The following is an 18,435-nucleotide window of genomic DNA, read 5'->3' as shown; positions in this document are numbered from 1 at the left end:
TAATTATTATTTTTATTTTTCATGCACTTTGTGAAACACTTTGTACCCTTGTTCAGATAAGTGCTGTACAAATAAAGTCATTATATAATCATTATAATTAGGTCCAGAGAGGGACGTCTTTAGACGTCTCATATGAACAAACTGTTCCAGGACTTCAATAACAGAGGGGCAGTCTGCTGCAAAAAGTTCTGTCAGCAGATGAAAATCCACTATATTTGTGTTTTATAGCTGAGACCCCAAACATAGGTAATGTAGCAGACCTCGAAAACATGTCATCTGTTCCAAGTCAGGTTTATATAACCCAGCCAACATTTGTATGTGGGGCCCATGTGGGTAGTATACAGGCTGAAAATGGGCGCTATATGGGACTGCTCATGGGTTACATGTTGGCCCCATTCGAATTGCCCACATGGGTGGGTTTACTCAAGTGGGCCCCAGGTAAGATGCCCATTTTGGGCCTATACCCACTTGGCACCTAGGTAGCCCAAGCATAACCATGTGGGGCCCATGGAAGACATGGACAGTCTCATATGAGGCCCGTTTGTCAACCCATTTACTACCCACATGGGCCTCAGATACAAATGTTGACTGGGGCAAAGTCATGAAGCATGAAGTTAAATATCTTTATCCTTCAATCAACACATATTTTACAAAAGGCACTTCACACAAGGCTGTTAAAATGTATCTTTTTGCATATTCCTCCTTTTACACACACCACACATTGACATTTGAGAAGGCTAGCGCAGGGTCAGCAAAAGTAAGGCACTCTGGAGGGGGTTTGGACCTCTGCTCAAGGGCACTTTGTGTGCCAAGAAGGAGAACTGACACCTCTTCAGCTGCCAGTCCACACTCCTGACTTGGTCTGTGTAGGGACTTGAATTGGCGACCCACTGGTTCCCAAGCCAAGTCCACATGAACTGGGCTACTTGCTACTGAAAGTGTGTTTTAAAGCACATTGTTACAGTTTTACTGTAATTTAAGAGACATGCTCGTGCCAAAGAATCAAGACTTGTTTTATTTTAAACTGAAGATTATCTTTTTCATACATGATATAAAGAAAGACAATATTACAATGAAAACGGCCAAAACAATTAACCCTTCAACAATGCGATAACCCAGTGAACCAAAATTAGGTTTGAACCAATCAAATAAAGAGCTACTATCCTGGTGAATAGAGTTAGCCGTACCAAGAAGGTGGTTAACGATATCATTAATGGTAGCATTGTAATCAGGCACAAAGGTACAACATTCAGAACCAATAACAGAACAAGTTCCTCCTTGGGCTGCTAAAAGAAAATCCAAAGCTGCTCTGTTTTGTAAAGCCAGAAGTCGGACAGAGGCGAGTTCACTCGACAGAAGTAAGAGAGCCCTACTGGTTTCATTAGCTATGACTTCTATTGCATTAGACAGATCTGCGATTTGATCCAACGCAGACATAACTCCATAGAAAGGAAGGAGGGGACCAACTATGTTCTTGAAGGGTGATTGCTTATGAGTCCCAAAGATGTCCGAAGTGCCACGTCTTACCCGTTTAGGAGGAGGCTTCCGGGGCAGGTAGTTAGTTACTCTCATAGCTGGGATGACGTACGCCAAGCCGCAGCATCCTTTGTAATCCACAGGAAGATGCGGGTATGCAAGGTTTCCACATACCCAGTACATTCCTACAGGAGAGGAGATGGAGCAGCTCGCAGTGCGGTGAGCCAAAGCAATGAAGCGAGCCGGCCCTGCTGCTTCCAAACACTGATGAGGTCCAGAATCTAGAGATTTAAATTCAGTATTGGTTTGTTTAGTGTTCCATTTGAATGTATGCAGGCAGTCTGATTCTCCAACAGGTGTCTTGCCGTCATTCTCGAGACACCAAGGGAACTTCTGAGGCGTGAGCAGTATGGGAACAGGTTTGGGGGTTTTTAAACATTTGTCGCAGTTTGAATGTCCTCTGGAACAGTTTAGTGGTCTCATTTTGGAGAGACTGGAACAATCGTTTCGAGTATAAGACTGAGACAAAGGAATACGCAACAGCTGGCAGGTGTCACAGTCAGAGATAGGTACGGCCATCAGAGGTAAACCATCTGCAGCTGTGTAGGGCATTAGGCCACACACATAACAGCTGGAATTTGGGCTTATGTGGCCGGCTACTTGCCACGCAATAGTCAGAAAAGTATTGATATCATCTGTTCTTACATCCGGTGCTTTCATGACCTGCAGAGCTCCCACGGTGCACCGCACCAAGATCAGTGTTAGAAGGTTCAGGATCAGGGGCATTGTTGCAGTGTGTCACAGAATCTGGCTCCGTCTCTTCGCAGCTGAGATTCACAAGGCTTTAGCTGAACCTCAGTGATAACATCAGGGGTCTGGAAGGCAGTTTGGACCTGTGAATACATAGAGTGCACAAAGAATGACCTAAGGCAAAGCAAACCTAGGTTTCTCACTGTTTTTTTTTACAAAAGGAAACAACAGCCAGCTGAATACCAGCTGCTCATAACAGCAGCTGGTAAAATGTCCTTACCTGTGGTTTCAGGTTTAGCGCAGTCTTTTCTGTCTCAGTACTCAGTGGGTTTAGCATGCATGCAAGGAGAAAATATAAGACCGTCATCCTCTATTCGTCCCTTCTCTTTTATCAGAACAAGAGCATAGGCACAACCCAAAATATACCCAATCACAAGGGTCTGGTGAGTCAATCACAAGATCAGTACACACTGATCAATCATTACAAGACGGCAGGATTTATATTATCAAAACAGGGCAGACTTAGAGGCTGCTTTTTCTCAGATATGATTCGGTTGCATCAGCCCACAAAAACATGTATTTTGGACAACAGCAAGTAAATGCATTTAAGGACGTATACACCTATACTGCACAGTAAATGTGTACACACAAAGATGCAAGCACGTACTGTACTTCAACACTCACACAGATATTGGTTATTGGTAATGGGAAATTTAGAACATACAAACTTGTTCGTGCAATGGACTTAGAAGCTTTATAACAAAAGCAACAAAAGACTTAAAATAGAGACACAATACGAGAGTGATAAATAAATGAATAAAAATAAATCTGAACTACATAGTCTTTTTTGTTGATGAACAGACCAGAATGTGTCAGGGACAGCGTTTTGAGGATGAATATCTGTTATTGTGCAAAACTTTGAATTTCTAATTGAATTAAATTGAGTAAAATAATTGAGTATTTAGGGTTTTTTAGTTCTTTAATTTCTAATTTCCTACTTTTTTCCCCAATGGTTCATCACCTGGGTGTGAATGCATTAATATTGTGCGCGTATATGTCAAGAAGTTGTGTGTTTTTTTATTTTTACTGCAGCGATAGATCCACATCGAATCACACATGGCTTGATATTTTGCAGCTCTTGCATTTTAAGAGCACTTTTCATGGCTACAGTCCAGATCTAAAACGCTTGCCTTGCATCACTCATTCAGGGGTTTTTCCAGTGGGTTTAACTGCCTTTTCTCTTTTCTCTTCTCACAGGCAACAGGACAGCCCTATGAACAATATGCCAAGATGATTTTCATGGAACTCAATGACGCCTGGTCAGAATTTGAAAGCCAAGGACAAAAACCGCTCTACTGAATGAATAGTGAGAGGAAGTGAGCGAGGAGAGGACGCTCCTCCTGATTCTGTCATCTAATCCTAAAAAATGTGTCACCACTTCCGGTTAACATACTCCAGCTGCACCCTATGACATCTGCCTTTATACCTGTGCTTCGACCCGTACTTCTCTTCTCGCCACACACAAACACAGAACATCCAGTTGATCTGCAAAGATGGCAAAAGAACAACAGCGACTAACAGTGCGACTGAACAAAAGACTCCCCGTAGCTCAAATGTACCGTATGTATGTGGTGCAACAATGTCCTTCCTTGTTGAGTGTCCTTAGCCCTGATACCAACCCACCAATCAAAGCAGAGTCACCGGGACGTCTAGAGTAACAAAAGAAACGCTTGATTCAGAGGAGACGGGTCAAAAGAGACGGCGGAGACACGAGATAAGAGAAAAACACATCAGGGAGTGAACTGAACAAGCATTTTAACAGACTGCTCTAAATAAAGGATTCAGGGCGCCAGATAGTCTGTAAGGCACAAGTAAGCATTTAACAAGCAATCAAGCCATTTTACCCACAAAACATCCTGTTGTACTTTGTGTGAGAATTGGATCCAGGATCAGTTTGGTCATATCAAATCCACAGTTTTTCATGCAGTTGAATGTCCTTAGAAGTATGGGAAAGAGCAGCAGCATCAAGTTACTGTATGTTTTTCACTGACAAACCTGTCTTCTGATCAAAACAGGCTGTTTGGAGGGACGAATTAACGACCTATCTAATTTAGAAAATGTTATGTAAGTGCAAAGAGGATGAAAGCAACTGCTATTACTGCTTTTGAAAAAGATTGTGATTACTGGTTGGCGCCCTTCTCCATTAGCCTTATTTATTTAGCCTGCTGAGGATAACTGAAAATGAAAATTATGGGGCTCCACACTAGAAACACAGGTCAGAGGGCGGCTACAGTTTCACTCCCCGACTTCAGTTTTCATATGACAGATTAACAAAAAGGTGTTGCACTCATTGGTGTGTCTGATGTAATCAAGCCTTGAGTGTTTCCAAGCTTGTGGGGAACTGAGGATTGTATACTGTATTTTACGATTAGCACATGTACAGTTCCATACATGAAGCACCTCGAGGCCTCATGCACATTCACTCATACAATAGCATGTATTTTTGCAAGGGAGCTCCGCGAAAGCACAAACTTCACTCGGTGCAGCTTTGAAAGGAAAGCCATTGTTGTTATTTATTTATTCGCTCATTTTTGTTTATCTGCTTCTTTTTTTTTTGTTTTGTGTGTGAGTGTGTGTCAGACCTGCTGCGTTATTTATGGTTTAAAAGAACTGCACGTGTCATCTGCTAATGTATGTGAAGGACATGTTTGGGATTTTTGGGCCATTATGTTTAACTCATTAACAGGCTGACATGCTAGCAAAATACGAGAATCATTTGTAAGACTATGTCACTTTTTCTGTGTGTGTGTAACATTATTTTTTCCAAACTACAGAAGTGGCAGTCAGGTGCTCAAACACTGCAGTGCTGCTCATCTGACATTTCTGTTTGCCCCACAAACTCCGTACAATGCAGAGAGAGTGGTGGGTTGATTTTACAGGAGTGGAACATGTTTTTAGAAGATGATATTAATGAACTTCACTGTATCTCACTTTTTCATACCTCAGATTCCTAAATTCCACTCAGATCCCACATATATCTGCTGTCAGTACAACACTGTTATCAGAACATTTTCAGTGATTGCAACATGTTTTAAGCGGAGACACCCCGGGTGAATACGGTAAAATTTTTATTAACTAACAGATACCATGCCAGTTGATAACTTACAGTAAAACCATTATTTTTTTACAAGTTTTTTTTAGATGTGCTGATTTGCGTGCATTTCCAAAACAAAAATGTGAACATTGCATAAACAGAGGGAATTTGGGATGTATCCTTTATCACTCCATAAATCAGAAAACACTGTCAGCAGCCATAAAAAAAACATTTTTGCCATGTTTTTTAAGAAATACAATGCTATATAAATCAGGCTATGAATAATATATGAACAAACCCCTCTATAAAAACATTAAGAATATAGACAGGAATACATCTGAGAAGTCTGGTGTATGTAAGTGTTACTGAAGTTGAGATTTCTGGCTCAGAATTTGAGCAAAAACTTTTGAGGAAACAGTCTTTAAAGATAAATATTGTAAAATACCATATAATTATAGACCAAATTAAGACACTAGGGGAAAAAAATGAAACTCCCAAGTTGAATACATACACACATAAAAAAATTAATGTTTGTATTGCAAGTTTTTTTTAAGTTTAATGTTTAAATACGCAAATGACACAATTTAATTTTGCTGATGTACATTCGCTTTTTGCATAAATTTCCAGAATAGAAATCTGGACTGAAATAAATACCTGAAAGTGTATTTGTATTTTTTTCCCCCCACTAGTCTGACAAATCACATTATAGATGCAAAACAGCCCAAAATCTCAAAATTGGCCACTGCATTAAAAAAATCTGTTTTCACCTGGGGTGTCTTGTCATTACTTTATGTCATTTGTTTACACGTATGACATTTCTGTCACGGCACTGACACTTTGATTTATAATTATCACGCAGCTTTATGTCTGAATGAGTCAAATTAACACTTACATATCAACAGCAAGGTAAAACACACATGACTGTCGATGTAATGTTCTCTACGTATAATTTCACTAATATTTCGACTGATGTGATTGTTTCTCTGAATGATGGGACTCTGGACATCGTCTCCTTGTGTGAGAAGTATTTCACATGGTCGTGGGATGAAGTCCATGGGCCAATGACAAACATATGCAAAAACAGCAATTATACTAAATGGAAACTGAAGCAGTTCTCGTTATTTTCAAAGGTGTGAGGTTTTAACAAGACCCAAATATGATTGACCCATAATATCCTCCTAACTGCAGAGCTCTACTGTAACTCCTATTAGAGCTATTTTATTCTGTTGCCTTTAAACGTTCTTGAACTCATCTTAACAGCATTACAGTTTTTATGCTCTCTGTTTTGGAGATGTAGATGAAGGACTAGATCATTTATTTGGTTGTATTTAATCCTTGTTAACCATCATAATGTTTCTTCCTCTTTGTTAGACTCCATTATCACAGGATTCCCGGTTTGTTGATCCGTCTTGAGGATGTTGACTGAATAATGAAAAAAAGAATATGACTGCTATAAAGCGCTGTTTCTTCATCTGGGTTTGGGCCCCAGAGTTGATCATATACAGAGACTGGTGACTGTAATGGGTCCCTGAACAAGACACTGGGTCTCCGACTGAAAACGCTGGACTCTGGTTAATAAGAGGCTACTGCTTTCTTTGGTGACCTTTTAGACACAGGAAGTGTGTAGTGTGTGCTTCTGTGCTCTATTTACACCAAGGACCTACATGTGAAATAACCCTCATAAGCTCCCTCGCTGACTGGATTCTCTATCTGCAATCTTGTGGCTATGTTAAAAAGCTAACCTCTATATTGTAGTCAATGGATGTGTGTTGTTTGAAGTTGTGGTCTGTATGGAAGTGATCAGATTTGGATACAGACTGCTGTACGTTATGTGTTTGCCTGTCTGCTGTTCAAGTATTACTAAGCTGTGTAAAAATTCTGTTCATGTGTTCCTTTTCAGGTCTGTTTACCATTACAGGATGTACATAATGATCAAGTGCAGTGCACAGAAATAAATAGTAAACAGAAAAAGCAGCACTCATCAGGTTTCATGTGTCTGTTGGTGTTTCTACTTTTTGACCACTAGAGGGCAGCAGCGTACAACACACTGTCTTAAATAATGTGGGCACTGTCCTCACTGGTGGAACAAGTACTCATTTGCTTAAGTAAATGTACCAGTACAGCAAAAGTACCACATTTACACATTTATGTTCATATTTTGCTTTTGGCATTGTAGCCTATGTTCCTGTAAACTACATATATTTTAAATTTGTACATATTATATGTATTTTGTGACAAGGTTGTGGTTGACTTGTGGTTAGGCTTAGGCATAAGAATACTTGGTTAGGGTTAGGAAAATTCTGTTGTGGCTTAAAATACCCTGTGTGGTCATCACAAACACAGCTGGAAATGTCCCAGCGTCTCGTTAAAGATGAAAAATGTTGGTCTGCAACAATGGTCTGTTGGTGTCTGCTGCTTGGCAGGTGCCTCGGTGTCACGACATTGATCATCGCATCCTCTTGCTGATGACCTCAGCTCATGTTCATGTAATCTGAACTACTCACTTTAGAAATGTTGATATGCTGCGTATGAAATGTACAAATTGAGCATAGCGTTAGTTCTGGCAGGACACTATGTCAAGCTCAGCTCACATCCCAGCTTCATCAGCTGATCTCAAACAGCCCAATCAACTGATGGAGCAGCTGATTGATGGAAGGGAGTCAGCTGATAGATTGCATGATTTGTTTCTATGCAACCAATTGGTGAATCTCATTCAGGGCGCCCTATTTAAACTGCTCTGGCCTGCCTACTGTTGCTACTTCCTCTGCTGCTTTGCACCCTGCCTCCACCCCAGCTCCTCCTTTTCATGTTGTGTCTGACTTATCAATGTCATTTCTGTTTGTCACTGATGCTGCTCTGTTCTGTTCCCGGGTCCTGTTGCTGCTGCTCTCCCTGCCTTACTGTACGTTCAAACCAGAAGCTTCCAAAGAGGCAAAGTCTCTCGTGGACGCCTAAAAAGCATGACTCAAGAATATTTGAGGCAGCTTTGGTTGCTCTAGTCGTTCATCACGTGAATCATTGAACGTTCGATCGTGCTTGTCAATTTATAGGAACTGCAAAGCGGACTAGTTGCTATTGCTGTTGTCCAGTCAAAAAGCTCATAGTTGGCCTACAAGTTATGTTTGGTCAGTGAAAACAGAAAACGTATGTCATCCCATTCAAACCAAGCAAGGAAGACTTGCATACTACGTCACAATATTAGCCTGCAATTCTCTCCTCCATTACTAACATTACACACTTTAAAACTCACCAGACCAACCAACTTCCTCTGCGACGCGGCCCCAAGCCTCATTCTTTTTATTTTGGTCTCTGTAACCGAACAGCGACACAAATCATAAAGAACTGTGTGGGCGCCAATGCAAGTAATAAACTTCTCGATATCCATTGTCAGAGCAAGTGTGCTGTAGGAACCAAAGTTACATGGCTTGTTCTCTGGGACCTGCTTCATCAGAGCATGTCAGCATTGCGATTGGTTGCCACCGAACCGCGTCAGAGCTCATTACCATAAAGTTAAATGAGTTTTAACTCCCCTCCAGACCGCTCCAGTTGCTTTGGTCGCCCAAGTCGCCCAAGTCGCCCAAGTCCCCAGGCTCACATTGAAAATTGATGACTTCCCCTGTTTTGGAAGCTCTGGTTGCTGTTGGTTTGAACGTACAGTTAGGCTTTCCATGTAGGCGCATGGAAGGGCAGGGAGGTTTGCACTCTCTGCCTTAGGCTTTCCTCATTTGCATGTGGAAGGGCAGATAGGTGTGCTCTCCCTGCCTTAGGCTTTCCACGTAGGCATGTGGAAGGGCGGAGAGGTGTGCTCATTGCTTTAATGTTGAAGGCGGTAAATGTGAAGCTTTTCTTTTTACTATAAATACTGTAGGGTAGCAGTCAAGTCTTATTTTCATTCATAATAACACATCATAATGTATTTGCCAATTATATTTTAAATTATTAATCTGAACCTGTACAGCAAAGAGTAATAAAAGGTATCTAGCAGAGTAAAAAGTAAAAAATATTTGTCACTCAAGCGTAGTGGAGTAGAAATGAAAAACAGCAGAAATAGAAAAAAAAAAAACATTTAAAAAAGTACATGTACCTCAAGTTTGGATTTAAGTACAATACTAGAGTAAATGTATTTAGTTACTCTCCACCACTGTAACTGAGTGTGCCTTATATTATGTTGTTTTAGCTCTTCTGTTATTTAACAGATGACATCTGTGAGTAGACAACATTTCATGTCTCTCAATTGGAAAAAGTTATTTTACAGTCTGTGTTTTCTTTTTCTTTTCCTTCTTTTTTTATGTGTGCTTTGCTCTATTTTATCAGTGATACAAAATAAATAGTGATTTATTCTCAGAGATAATGCCCCCCAGTGGATGTGCAGCATTTCAACATTTATGGTAATGAAAACAGACTGTAACAATACGCTGCATTACAATACTACTGCTGTTCACGACTTCATCATAAGCTCCCCTCACATGTGAACAGTTAGGGGGTGCTGACAGTTTTTTCCTTTGGGGCTCAGATCCGGGAAGAACAGCACTGCAGTGTCAGTGTTTGATTATCCAGGAGGAAATTTAGGGTAATTGAAAATAACTCTGTCCAATCAGTGATTCATTGTGAAATAAGGCTACTGCTGCACTCTTCAGTTTTTCCCTCCCTTAACGCGCTCTGCTGACGCACTTCCTGAGACAGACCCAGCTCTGATGGATGTGGACCATTAGCATTTTTCATGATATACTACACCATTAGGCACAAGTCTCATCTAGATGTCAAGCTGTCACACACACACACACACACACACACACACACAAAGAGTTTCAAATAAATATCTTGATAACAGTGGAGACATAGATGTCCTTATAGGTCCTTTATTACCATCTTTACCAGTGGGTTAAAGGTGCTGCTGCTACTAACTGCTGGATATGAGACATAACGTGTAAGAAAATCAATTTTTTCTGTCTGCTCGCTGAAAGAACAACTTGCCTTCATGTTTTCAACCCTCATGAAATAAATATTGTGGGCTTATAAACCACTGTAAGTACTTGTAAGCTGTAGTGGTACATCTTCAAGATAAATGCAACTGTTGCTGATTATTTACATGCCAAAATTGTTATTGTTATTGTTATTTTTTTAATAACAATAAAAAAATGTCAATTTTGTTGTCACACTCCACAATCAGATTCTATTGTCTAAATTTAAAAGAAAAACATCAAATTTAAAGCTGGAGCAGACAGAAATTTGGAAAAGGCAAAAAAAAAAGGCAGAATTTGAAAATAAGGGGAAATGGGGTAAACTTACTTGTATGGCACTTATCTAGTCTTCTGACCACACAAAGCATTTGTACACTACATGTCACATTCACCCATTCACACAATGGGTGAATGGCTGAATGGGTGAAACAGCCACTGAGGCTCAGTGGCCAAAGCTACCATACATGGTGCCACCTGCTACCCAGTAACCATTCACACACACTCACACACTGATGGAACAGCCACCAGGAGCAATTTGGGGTTCAGTATCTTGCCCAAGGATACTTTGGCATGCAGACTGGAGGAGCTGAGGATCGACTGGTGGTTGACCTGCTCTACCTCTGAGCCACAGCTGCACCTTGATAAAACCTCTTTTGGTGCCCCCTTCTCTGCCCCAGGCCTCTCCCACCAGACCAAATGGGCTTATGCATGCGCTTCATACAGTGACCTAGTATTTCCCATACATTGATTTTTTAAATCTTATTTCATTATGAGTTCTACGTAGCTCATTTGCTCACCCTTGCTTTGCCCCACTCTCTCTCTCTCTCTCTCTCTCTCTCTCTCTCTCTCTCTCTCTCTGTTCATCAGACCACAAATGAGACATAAATTAGCTCGCTAGCCATCCCGCTGTTATTTAGCCTCACAAGCCTCACTAGGAGAGCAGGCAGCAGCTTGAGAGGGAGACCTTCTGGTGGTCGCTGTTGTGGTTCTAATTATACGTCATGTTGTTGTATATCATGTGTAGACTACACTATGTAAAATCAATGTAAACTGGGTGATCTTTGTCACACAAGCTTGATTTTCTGTTGTCAGGAGGTGATGCTATGAATATGAGTCAATTGTGGCTTAATGTGGTTTAATGATTCTCTTGGCCTTATTTTTGCAGTGCCTGTGTGTGAACATCCTTTAGGCAGGGTAAAGCAGCGCCTATAGAGGTTCAACTGAATGAACCACTCTTTGCAGTGTCTTGTGGTCCTGTTTGATCATGTTTCCATACCCTGCAGTGAAGTTTCCAGTCAGGATGCTCTTGATGGTGCAAGAGTAAAATTCCTCAGTGTATGAGGGGATACTCAGAATTTCCTCAGGAGTCTGAGATAAAACAGTCTCTGCCTTACTTTTCTCACCACTGAATCAGTATGCAGTGCCCAGGTCAGGCTCTCGGTGATGTGGACACTAAGTTATTTGAAGCTGTCCACCCTCTCCATCCAGGACCCACTGATAAGGGGGGCATAGTTCCTTTGCTGCTTCTTCCCAAAGTCCATGTTGGGAATAGAATGATGTTATGTGTTTTACTATAAGTTGTGTTTCACTATATAAGTTTTAGATGTGTGAACAATGAGAATACTGAGATGATTTCAGCTGATCTGAATGTGTTTGCTTTGCAGAAGTGGAGAAGTACAGGAGAGGAAGAGACATGAAGTCTGAGGAGCACATACCGCAATGCTTAGATAATTAGTTTCATATATGGTAAAAAGAATAGAAAGTGATATACAGATAGTAAGGTACAGCACGTGTAGGGAGTTGTGTTGTTCTCTTGTCTTTCAAAACAGGAACCACGCCCCCACCGCCAGCGGGAAGGAGTCAGATTAACACGAGGCAGGGGCGTGGTGTGATGAAGGAGGAAGTGGAACTGCCAATGAGAAGAGGACAACGCCTGGCGTGCACAATGACACTCTGTTACGCTCAAATATACTGGGTCAGGGAAAGGACAGGAGGTCAGACTTCGTGAACTGACACACCTTTGTTGTTCGTCAGGGACGTGAAGTTGAGACCCAGAGCTCTGTAATTTTATTCCTTTACTGCTTAATAAACTACATTAACTGAGACCGAATATCTTCTCCTATTGCTTCATTAAAGAACACGCAGGACTGAGCTCACACATAGCACATTAGAGAGTAGGATGAGACTCTTAGTCCATCATCCACTATCATCTCCTTAGCTTTGCCGACATTCAGGAGTAGGTGGTTGTTCTGACTCAGGTCCTACACTTCTTTCAGGTATGCCTTTTCATTGTTACCTGTGATCAGGCCCACCACAGCTGTGTCATCAGCAAACGAGTAGGAAGTGGTTACACAGTTGTGTATGTACAGTGAGTACAACAGGGGACCCCAAATGCAGCCCTGGGGTGCTCTGGTGTAGGATGAGAGTGAAAGAGGTGTGTCCGCCCATTCTCACCACCTCAGGTCTGCCTGTCAGGAAGTCGAGGAACCACGTGCACAGAGAGGTGTTAAATCCCAGCCTGTTGAGCTTTGTGACCAGCCTGGAGGGAACCAGGGAGCCATTCAAAGCACTCACACAGATTGGTCTTGTTTTCTCGGGTGAAGGAATGATGCAAGAAGTCTTAAAGCATGTAGGTATGACTGACTGAGTCAGTGACAGGTTGAATATCACTGTGAACACTAGCATTAGTTGTTCAACACATAGTTTGAGGAGCCGCCCACTGATACCATCTGGTCCTGCTGCTGTCTTGGTGTTCATATGTTTGAAAGTCCTCTTGACATCATGCTCAGAAAGGGTGATAGATGTAAAAGGTGTACCCACCTACCTATTAACCTCTGCTTCAGCTATTATTGTTGTTGCCTACCTATAGCATTAAAGCAAGCACAGAAATTGTTTATCCCACCTGCTATAGACACATCAGTACTTGACAAGGGGGTGAGGTATGTTTGTAATCTGTCATAGCTCTTGCTCTCGCCTCATGCTTCTGGGATTGCCTTCCTGGAATTGTTGATGTACTTGCTTCCAGTAGTCCCATTTTGCCTCTTTTATTGCCCTTCTTACATCATAGGCTGCTGCTCTATGACTGTCCATGTTTTCAGACTGGAGCCCTAGTTTGTAAGCTGCAGTGTGTTTGTTTATGGCATCCCGGATGGTCTTGGCATCCTGGATGGTTCTGGCATAGTTGCTTCCATTGTTTTACAGATAAAATCTACTACAGACTCAGTGAGTTTATTGATGTCATCAGCGACATTGTTTATACCCATTGTGGTACAGTTAATATGTTGATGGAAGTCAGACGTTACCTTCTCAAGGTTAGCCTGATCAAAGTCTCCAGCAGTGAGCACAGGGTTAGGTTTACAGGTCTGTGAGCAGTTCAGGTCTTTGCAGAGATCTAGCAGCCTCTGTATTCCTTGTAGTGGAATATAGACCACTGGGATCATGACCAACGTAAATTCCCTTGCCAGAAAGTTGGTATGCATTAGATGGACATTAACTCCAGATCAGGTGAGCAAGAAAAGGATAACATTTAAACATTCCAATTCTAACACCAGTCCTTTTCACCATAAAGCACACGCCCCCTCCCTTTTTTTTCTTGGAGTCCTCTGTTCAGTATATAGAACAAAAGTCACTTGGTTGAATGGCACTGTCGGGTATTCCTGGATTTAGCCGATTGCCATTGAAATGAAGCACATTACAGTTCCTGATATCCTGCTGGAGACTGATGACTTTGACTGATGGAGATTGTCCAGTTTATTGTCAAATGCCTGTATTTTGGCAAGACCCTTTCTGGCCAAGAACCTATCCGGCTAGGATCTTAGCTGGTGTTTGATCCCTCCTCGCTTGGCTTGGTACCTTCTCCGTTGTTTAGATGGATGCAGAGATGGTCTTTCTTGTCAGTGCAGTTGGGATTATAGCTGGAGCTCATCACTTCCACTTTTTACTCATTTTTTCTCTAATGATTACATTTTAAAACCACCACTGGCCATTATGCAGAGTCAGCTGGTGAGTGACTCTAGGTCATGTGTTATTCAATACTGATCACGAAAGTACAGCTGATATTTGTTATTAAACCTAAATATCATATGTTTGCATACATTTTGCGGAGCTGACAGAGAGGTGTTTGGAGAGGTTTGCGTCTCCATATACTGTAGCAAAACCTGCATGACCTGAACTCTCTGCCATACTCATAATCACCCCACTACAGTACAGTTGTCAAGTGACTACGATGCAGCCATTGCAGACTTAAATGTCAATACAGATGCCATTTTCAAGGTTCTTTAGTGATTGGTGGGTTTCTAATATAGTACAGGGAGCACATTTGGATTAATGTTTGGCTAGAGATGCTGAGGATGAAGGTCCTTGACCAACAAAACCATGTTTTAGGGAGCTAGTTTGCATATTATAGATTGAAAACAAGTGTGTTTTATGACGCCTATCAAAGTACTGAAGATGAAGAAGCTTTATTATGACTGTTTAATGAGAGAATAGTTTTATTACTGCTGCTCTCTTTGTGCTGAATCAACCACTTTCACTATGTATTTCCACACAATTGAACCGACTTCCTCTGCCCTTCTTTTTAAGCAGTTAAACATTTCTTTGATATAGTAAAATGCTCTCATAAATTACGATCTAAACTCTCCTCGCTACATGTAGCAACTTGATAAAAGGGAACACTTTGCTTCATGTCGGATGTGATGCAATAAGAGTTATATTGTCACTTTGGTGTGTGTGTGTGTGTGTGTGTGTGTGTGTGTGTGTGTGTTTTCGCCTACATTTATAGGAATTTGAATCTTGCATGCCAGGACAAAGACACTGATGCATGGGTGTGCAGCTTTCACACAGGAAACAGAAACAAAACGTTTGATTTCATCAGATGAGAACAGGCAGCAGACAATGAGCTGATGCCCTGGTTTATAAAGTTGAACCACTGTGTAAAAGTAACAGTGGATAGAATTGATCTACGCTTTTGGTAAATCCCATATATGCAAGCCTTTTTTCCAATAACAAGGTCATACTTTAACCCCCTATCTGACATGATATTAAAGCATGAATGACCTTCTTGAGATCAGGTCAAGACAGAAAAGACCCCATTTTTCAGATGCTTCACGACCGATAAAGACACGACCGAACAACTTTTGTAACTTGTGTCTGTACATATATCTTTTTAATGTTGACAGACTGAGTTTATAGTTTCCTGTCTGGCTTCCTGTTGTGTCTTGAATACTGTAAATTTCGCGTAGACAAAAGCATGGGATGAAGAAGTCACACACACAGTCATGATCACAAGGGCACTTTATCTTTTTACCCACTACAGCGGCCTTTTCAAAGTACGTTCTGTTGCATTCATTATGCACACAATGAGGACATACACTTCGTCATAACATTGAGCCCTAAACTTTGACACTCTTGCTCATATATCTGTCACCTTGGGGATAAAATAAAAACATTCACATCGAAGATTTTAATATATTATATTCACAACAGTCTGTCTTTGTTATCTTTATAATTATGTCCTTTTGTTCTTGGTAACATTTATGATTATTTAGTTAACTTAAACAAGTAATATTATTACATAACAAGTCATAGTCACCTGTGTGCTCTGTCATTAGTCATTGCTGCTTCTGTCAGCTGTCAATGAGCTGTCAGCTACTATGTGTCTGTGGCTCAGTCGATGTGACACATCGTCCACTGCGGAGAGGATTGTGGGTCAGAATAGCCAGGAAAGCATGCTGCCTTGCATACTGCAAAATCCAACCGAATGAAGTAGAACATTCTGGTACTTTTGGCATACTGCAATTGTTATGCTGTGTATTGGGACATATGAAATCTTTTCCTGTCACTATGCTGACTAACTTGTCTTTTGTAGGCTATGTGCAACACAGCACAATATGTAGGCCCCATGTAAACAAACCATTATAAGGTAATTTAAAAGATATGAGTTTTTCAGCATCACTATTGATGATGTTGTTTGAATTTGTAGCTCAATCTGGGTTACATAAATGATAGATATCTGGCCGGTTGCACAAAGCACCTTAAGTTAAGATTTTCCTTAAAGTCAGAGTTAAGAAAAAAAATCTGTTACACAAAACATCCTCAAGTCTTCCCCTTAAGGTTTCCTTAAAATGTTTACTTAAGGATTTATTTTTTCTCCTTAATTTGGTCTTATACTTAAAGAATTGCTTTAAGCTTGAGCTAGAGCCTTAATAACCAGAGTAAGGACAAAAACATTAAGTACCTTTGACTCAATCTTAACCACAACACTGTTGAGTTTATGGATATAAATGGAAAAAATTAAGGCATCCCGAGAAGAGTGGCACTTAAAACTTTACCAGACGTTAGTTTATGATTGTGACGGTCTTGGGTTGGTTCACTCAACTTTCCAAAGCTGCTCTTCCAGCCCCTTCCGAATTAATGGTTGCTCTGCAGTTTCATGCAATAGGATCTTTCTGATCAGTTAATTCAATTCAATTCAATTTTCTTCATAAAGCCCAATATCACACATAACAATTAGCCTCAGAGGGCTTTGCAGCATACGACATCCCACTGTCCTGTGGACCCTCACAGCGGATAAGGAAAAACTCCCCCCCAAAAAAACCTTTAATGGGGGAAACTGGCGAGGTATTTTATGTAAGCCTTAAACTTAAGGTGTTTCATGCAACTGGCCCCTGATGTATATTTATCAGAACACCCATTTATATAAAGGTGAAAACTTTATGGTGTTATCAAACCACTTCAGGAGTCACGCAGGTCAACTTTCCAACTCTGCTGTTGTCAGCAGAGTTTTGATATCTTACTGGCAGTTTATAAATAGTGGTGTCCTCTTTGGCTCTGCCACTTCACATAAGCATGGGTTAAATCTAACTGCAGCTGTGATGGAAACTAACAATGGCACTATGATAATAACTTTTACGTGCATTGAAAATAGAACAGCTGTTGTTGGGGTTTGTTGCTATTTGCTTCTGAAACTGTACTTCACCACTTCTTCCTTCGGGATCGATCTGATCATCACATTTTGTGGGGGATGCAGCTCAGTTGGTAAGTTTCTGGATGGCATGGTAGGAGTTTAATCTTGACTTGCGATTCCTTTGTTGTGGTGAACTTGTTAGCTAACAGTTGACTATTTACACATCCAGCAGATACAGAGCAACATTAGCATTTATCTGGAGTCGTGTTGCTGGCCACATGATGAATGCCAATCCAACATTCTCTCTTTTAGCTCTGTTTTTGGTCTCCACCATCTCATATGGGAACTATCTGGCTGTTTAGCTGCTAAATGCTCCATTATGCTCACCAGCTAGATGTTAACTGTGTTTGTTTGCTGTTTGGTGCTTAGCAAGCAGTGTAAAACAGGTGCCTGGAGAGCTGATAGCAATGTTGTGAGATCAGTGAAAGGGAACAGTGAAATTAAAATTAAAACAGACAAAACAATGAGTTGAAAGATACTAAGATAGTCTGTAGAACTACGGAGATAATTATCTGTGGGTTCATTGTTGTAAGCAACTTCTTTCATGGGTCCTTTACACATAATGATCCGTTGTTTACATAAAGAAAATTGATTATTGCAGCTTTAACTTTTGCATCTGTTGCAGTGTGCATACACTCAGTCCTCTCTCACCTTGGAGCAGTGTGGTATTTTTTTCTCCCTGATAAAGCAGCATAAAGAGAGTTTACTTGGCCTGCTCAGGATCAGGGGGGCTGCTGTACATGGCATGACATTGCAACTCAAAGGCAGCTCTTGGCTAGAGTGCGTCAGAGGAATTATGGGATCAGATATCATTCGTCACATACAAAACCCACACACAAACACAGGCACACAGAAAACCCCTCTGTTCCTCAAATAGAGGGGAAAATTTGAGGCAACCACTGACAGAAGGGTAGGCTTGTCCCTGTGCTTTTGTTTATCCAAGGCTCTGTGAAATCCTTTCTGTGCCAACAGCTGCAAATATACACATCCAGTCCATGTACATCGACACAGAAATAGAGATGGCTTTTATCCAGTAAACTCAAATTCCCATACACTGACAACGCATACTCACACCTGCAGATACACACATGAGTGCAAACACTTGCATGTACACCCTGGCCTGTGTGCGCGGTGTTGTGGGTGATTGGTGTGTATTCTGACACCGTGGATCAGAAATAGCACCTCATGCC

General features: G+C 41.1%; 2 protein-coding genes across 5 annotated transcripts in view; one reads left to right on the top strand and one right to left on the bottom strand.

Annotated features, from left to right (window-relative positions):
• dnajc6 (DnaJ (Hsp40) homolog, subfamily C, member 6) overlaps positions 1-5,627 on the top strand; it is a 51,386-nt gene extending 45,759 nt beyond the window's left edge. For all 4 annotated transcript variants that reach the window (XM_078168952.1, XM_033621832.2, XM_033621831.2 and 1 more), the window contains one exon: positions 3,484-5,627. In XM_078168952.1, coding sequence (XP_078025078.1) covers positions 3,484-3,585 — 102 coding nt within the window. In that variant the 3' untranslated portion in view covers positions 3,586-5,627. The remainder of the gene's footprint in view (positions 1-3,483) is intronic.
• Positions 739-2,576, bottom strand: LOC144463747 (endogenous retrovirus group 3 member 1 Env polyprotein-like). The gene has a single exon (XM_078169147.1). The coding sequence runs from the start codon at positions 2,260-2,262 to the stop codon at positions 1,015-1,017; it is 1,248 nt and encodes a 415-aa protein (XP_078025273.1). The 5' UTR covers positions 2,263-2,576; the 3' UTR covers positions 739-1,014.
• Positions 5,628-18,435: the final 12,808 nt, after the last annotated feature.

This window comes from Epinephelus lanceolatus, chromosome 6 (genome assembly GCF_041903045.1).
Source record: "Epinephelus lanceolatus isolate andai-2023 chromosome 6, ASM4190304v1, whole genome shotgun sequence".
NCBI classification, from domain to species: domain Eukaryota; kingdom Metazoa; phylum Chordata; class Actinopteri; order Perciformes; family Serranidae; genus Epinephelus; species Epinephelus lanceolatus.
The sequence above is the reverse complement of the archived record's forward strand: the minus strand, read 5'-3'. Positions and strand labels throughout refer to the sequence as shown.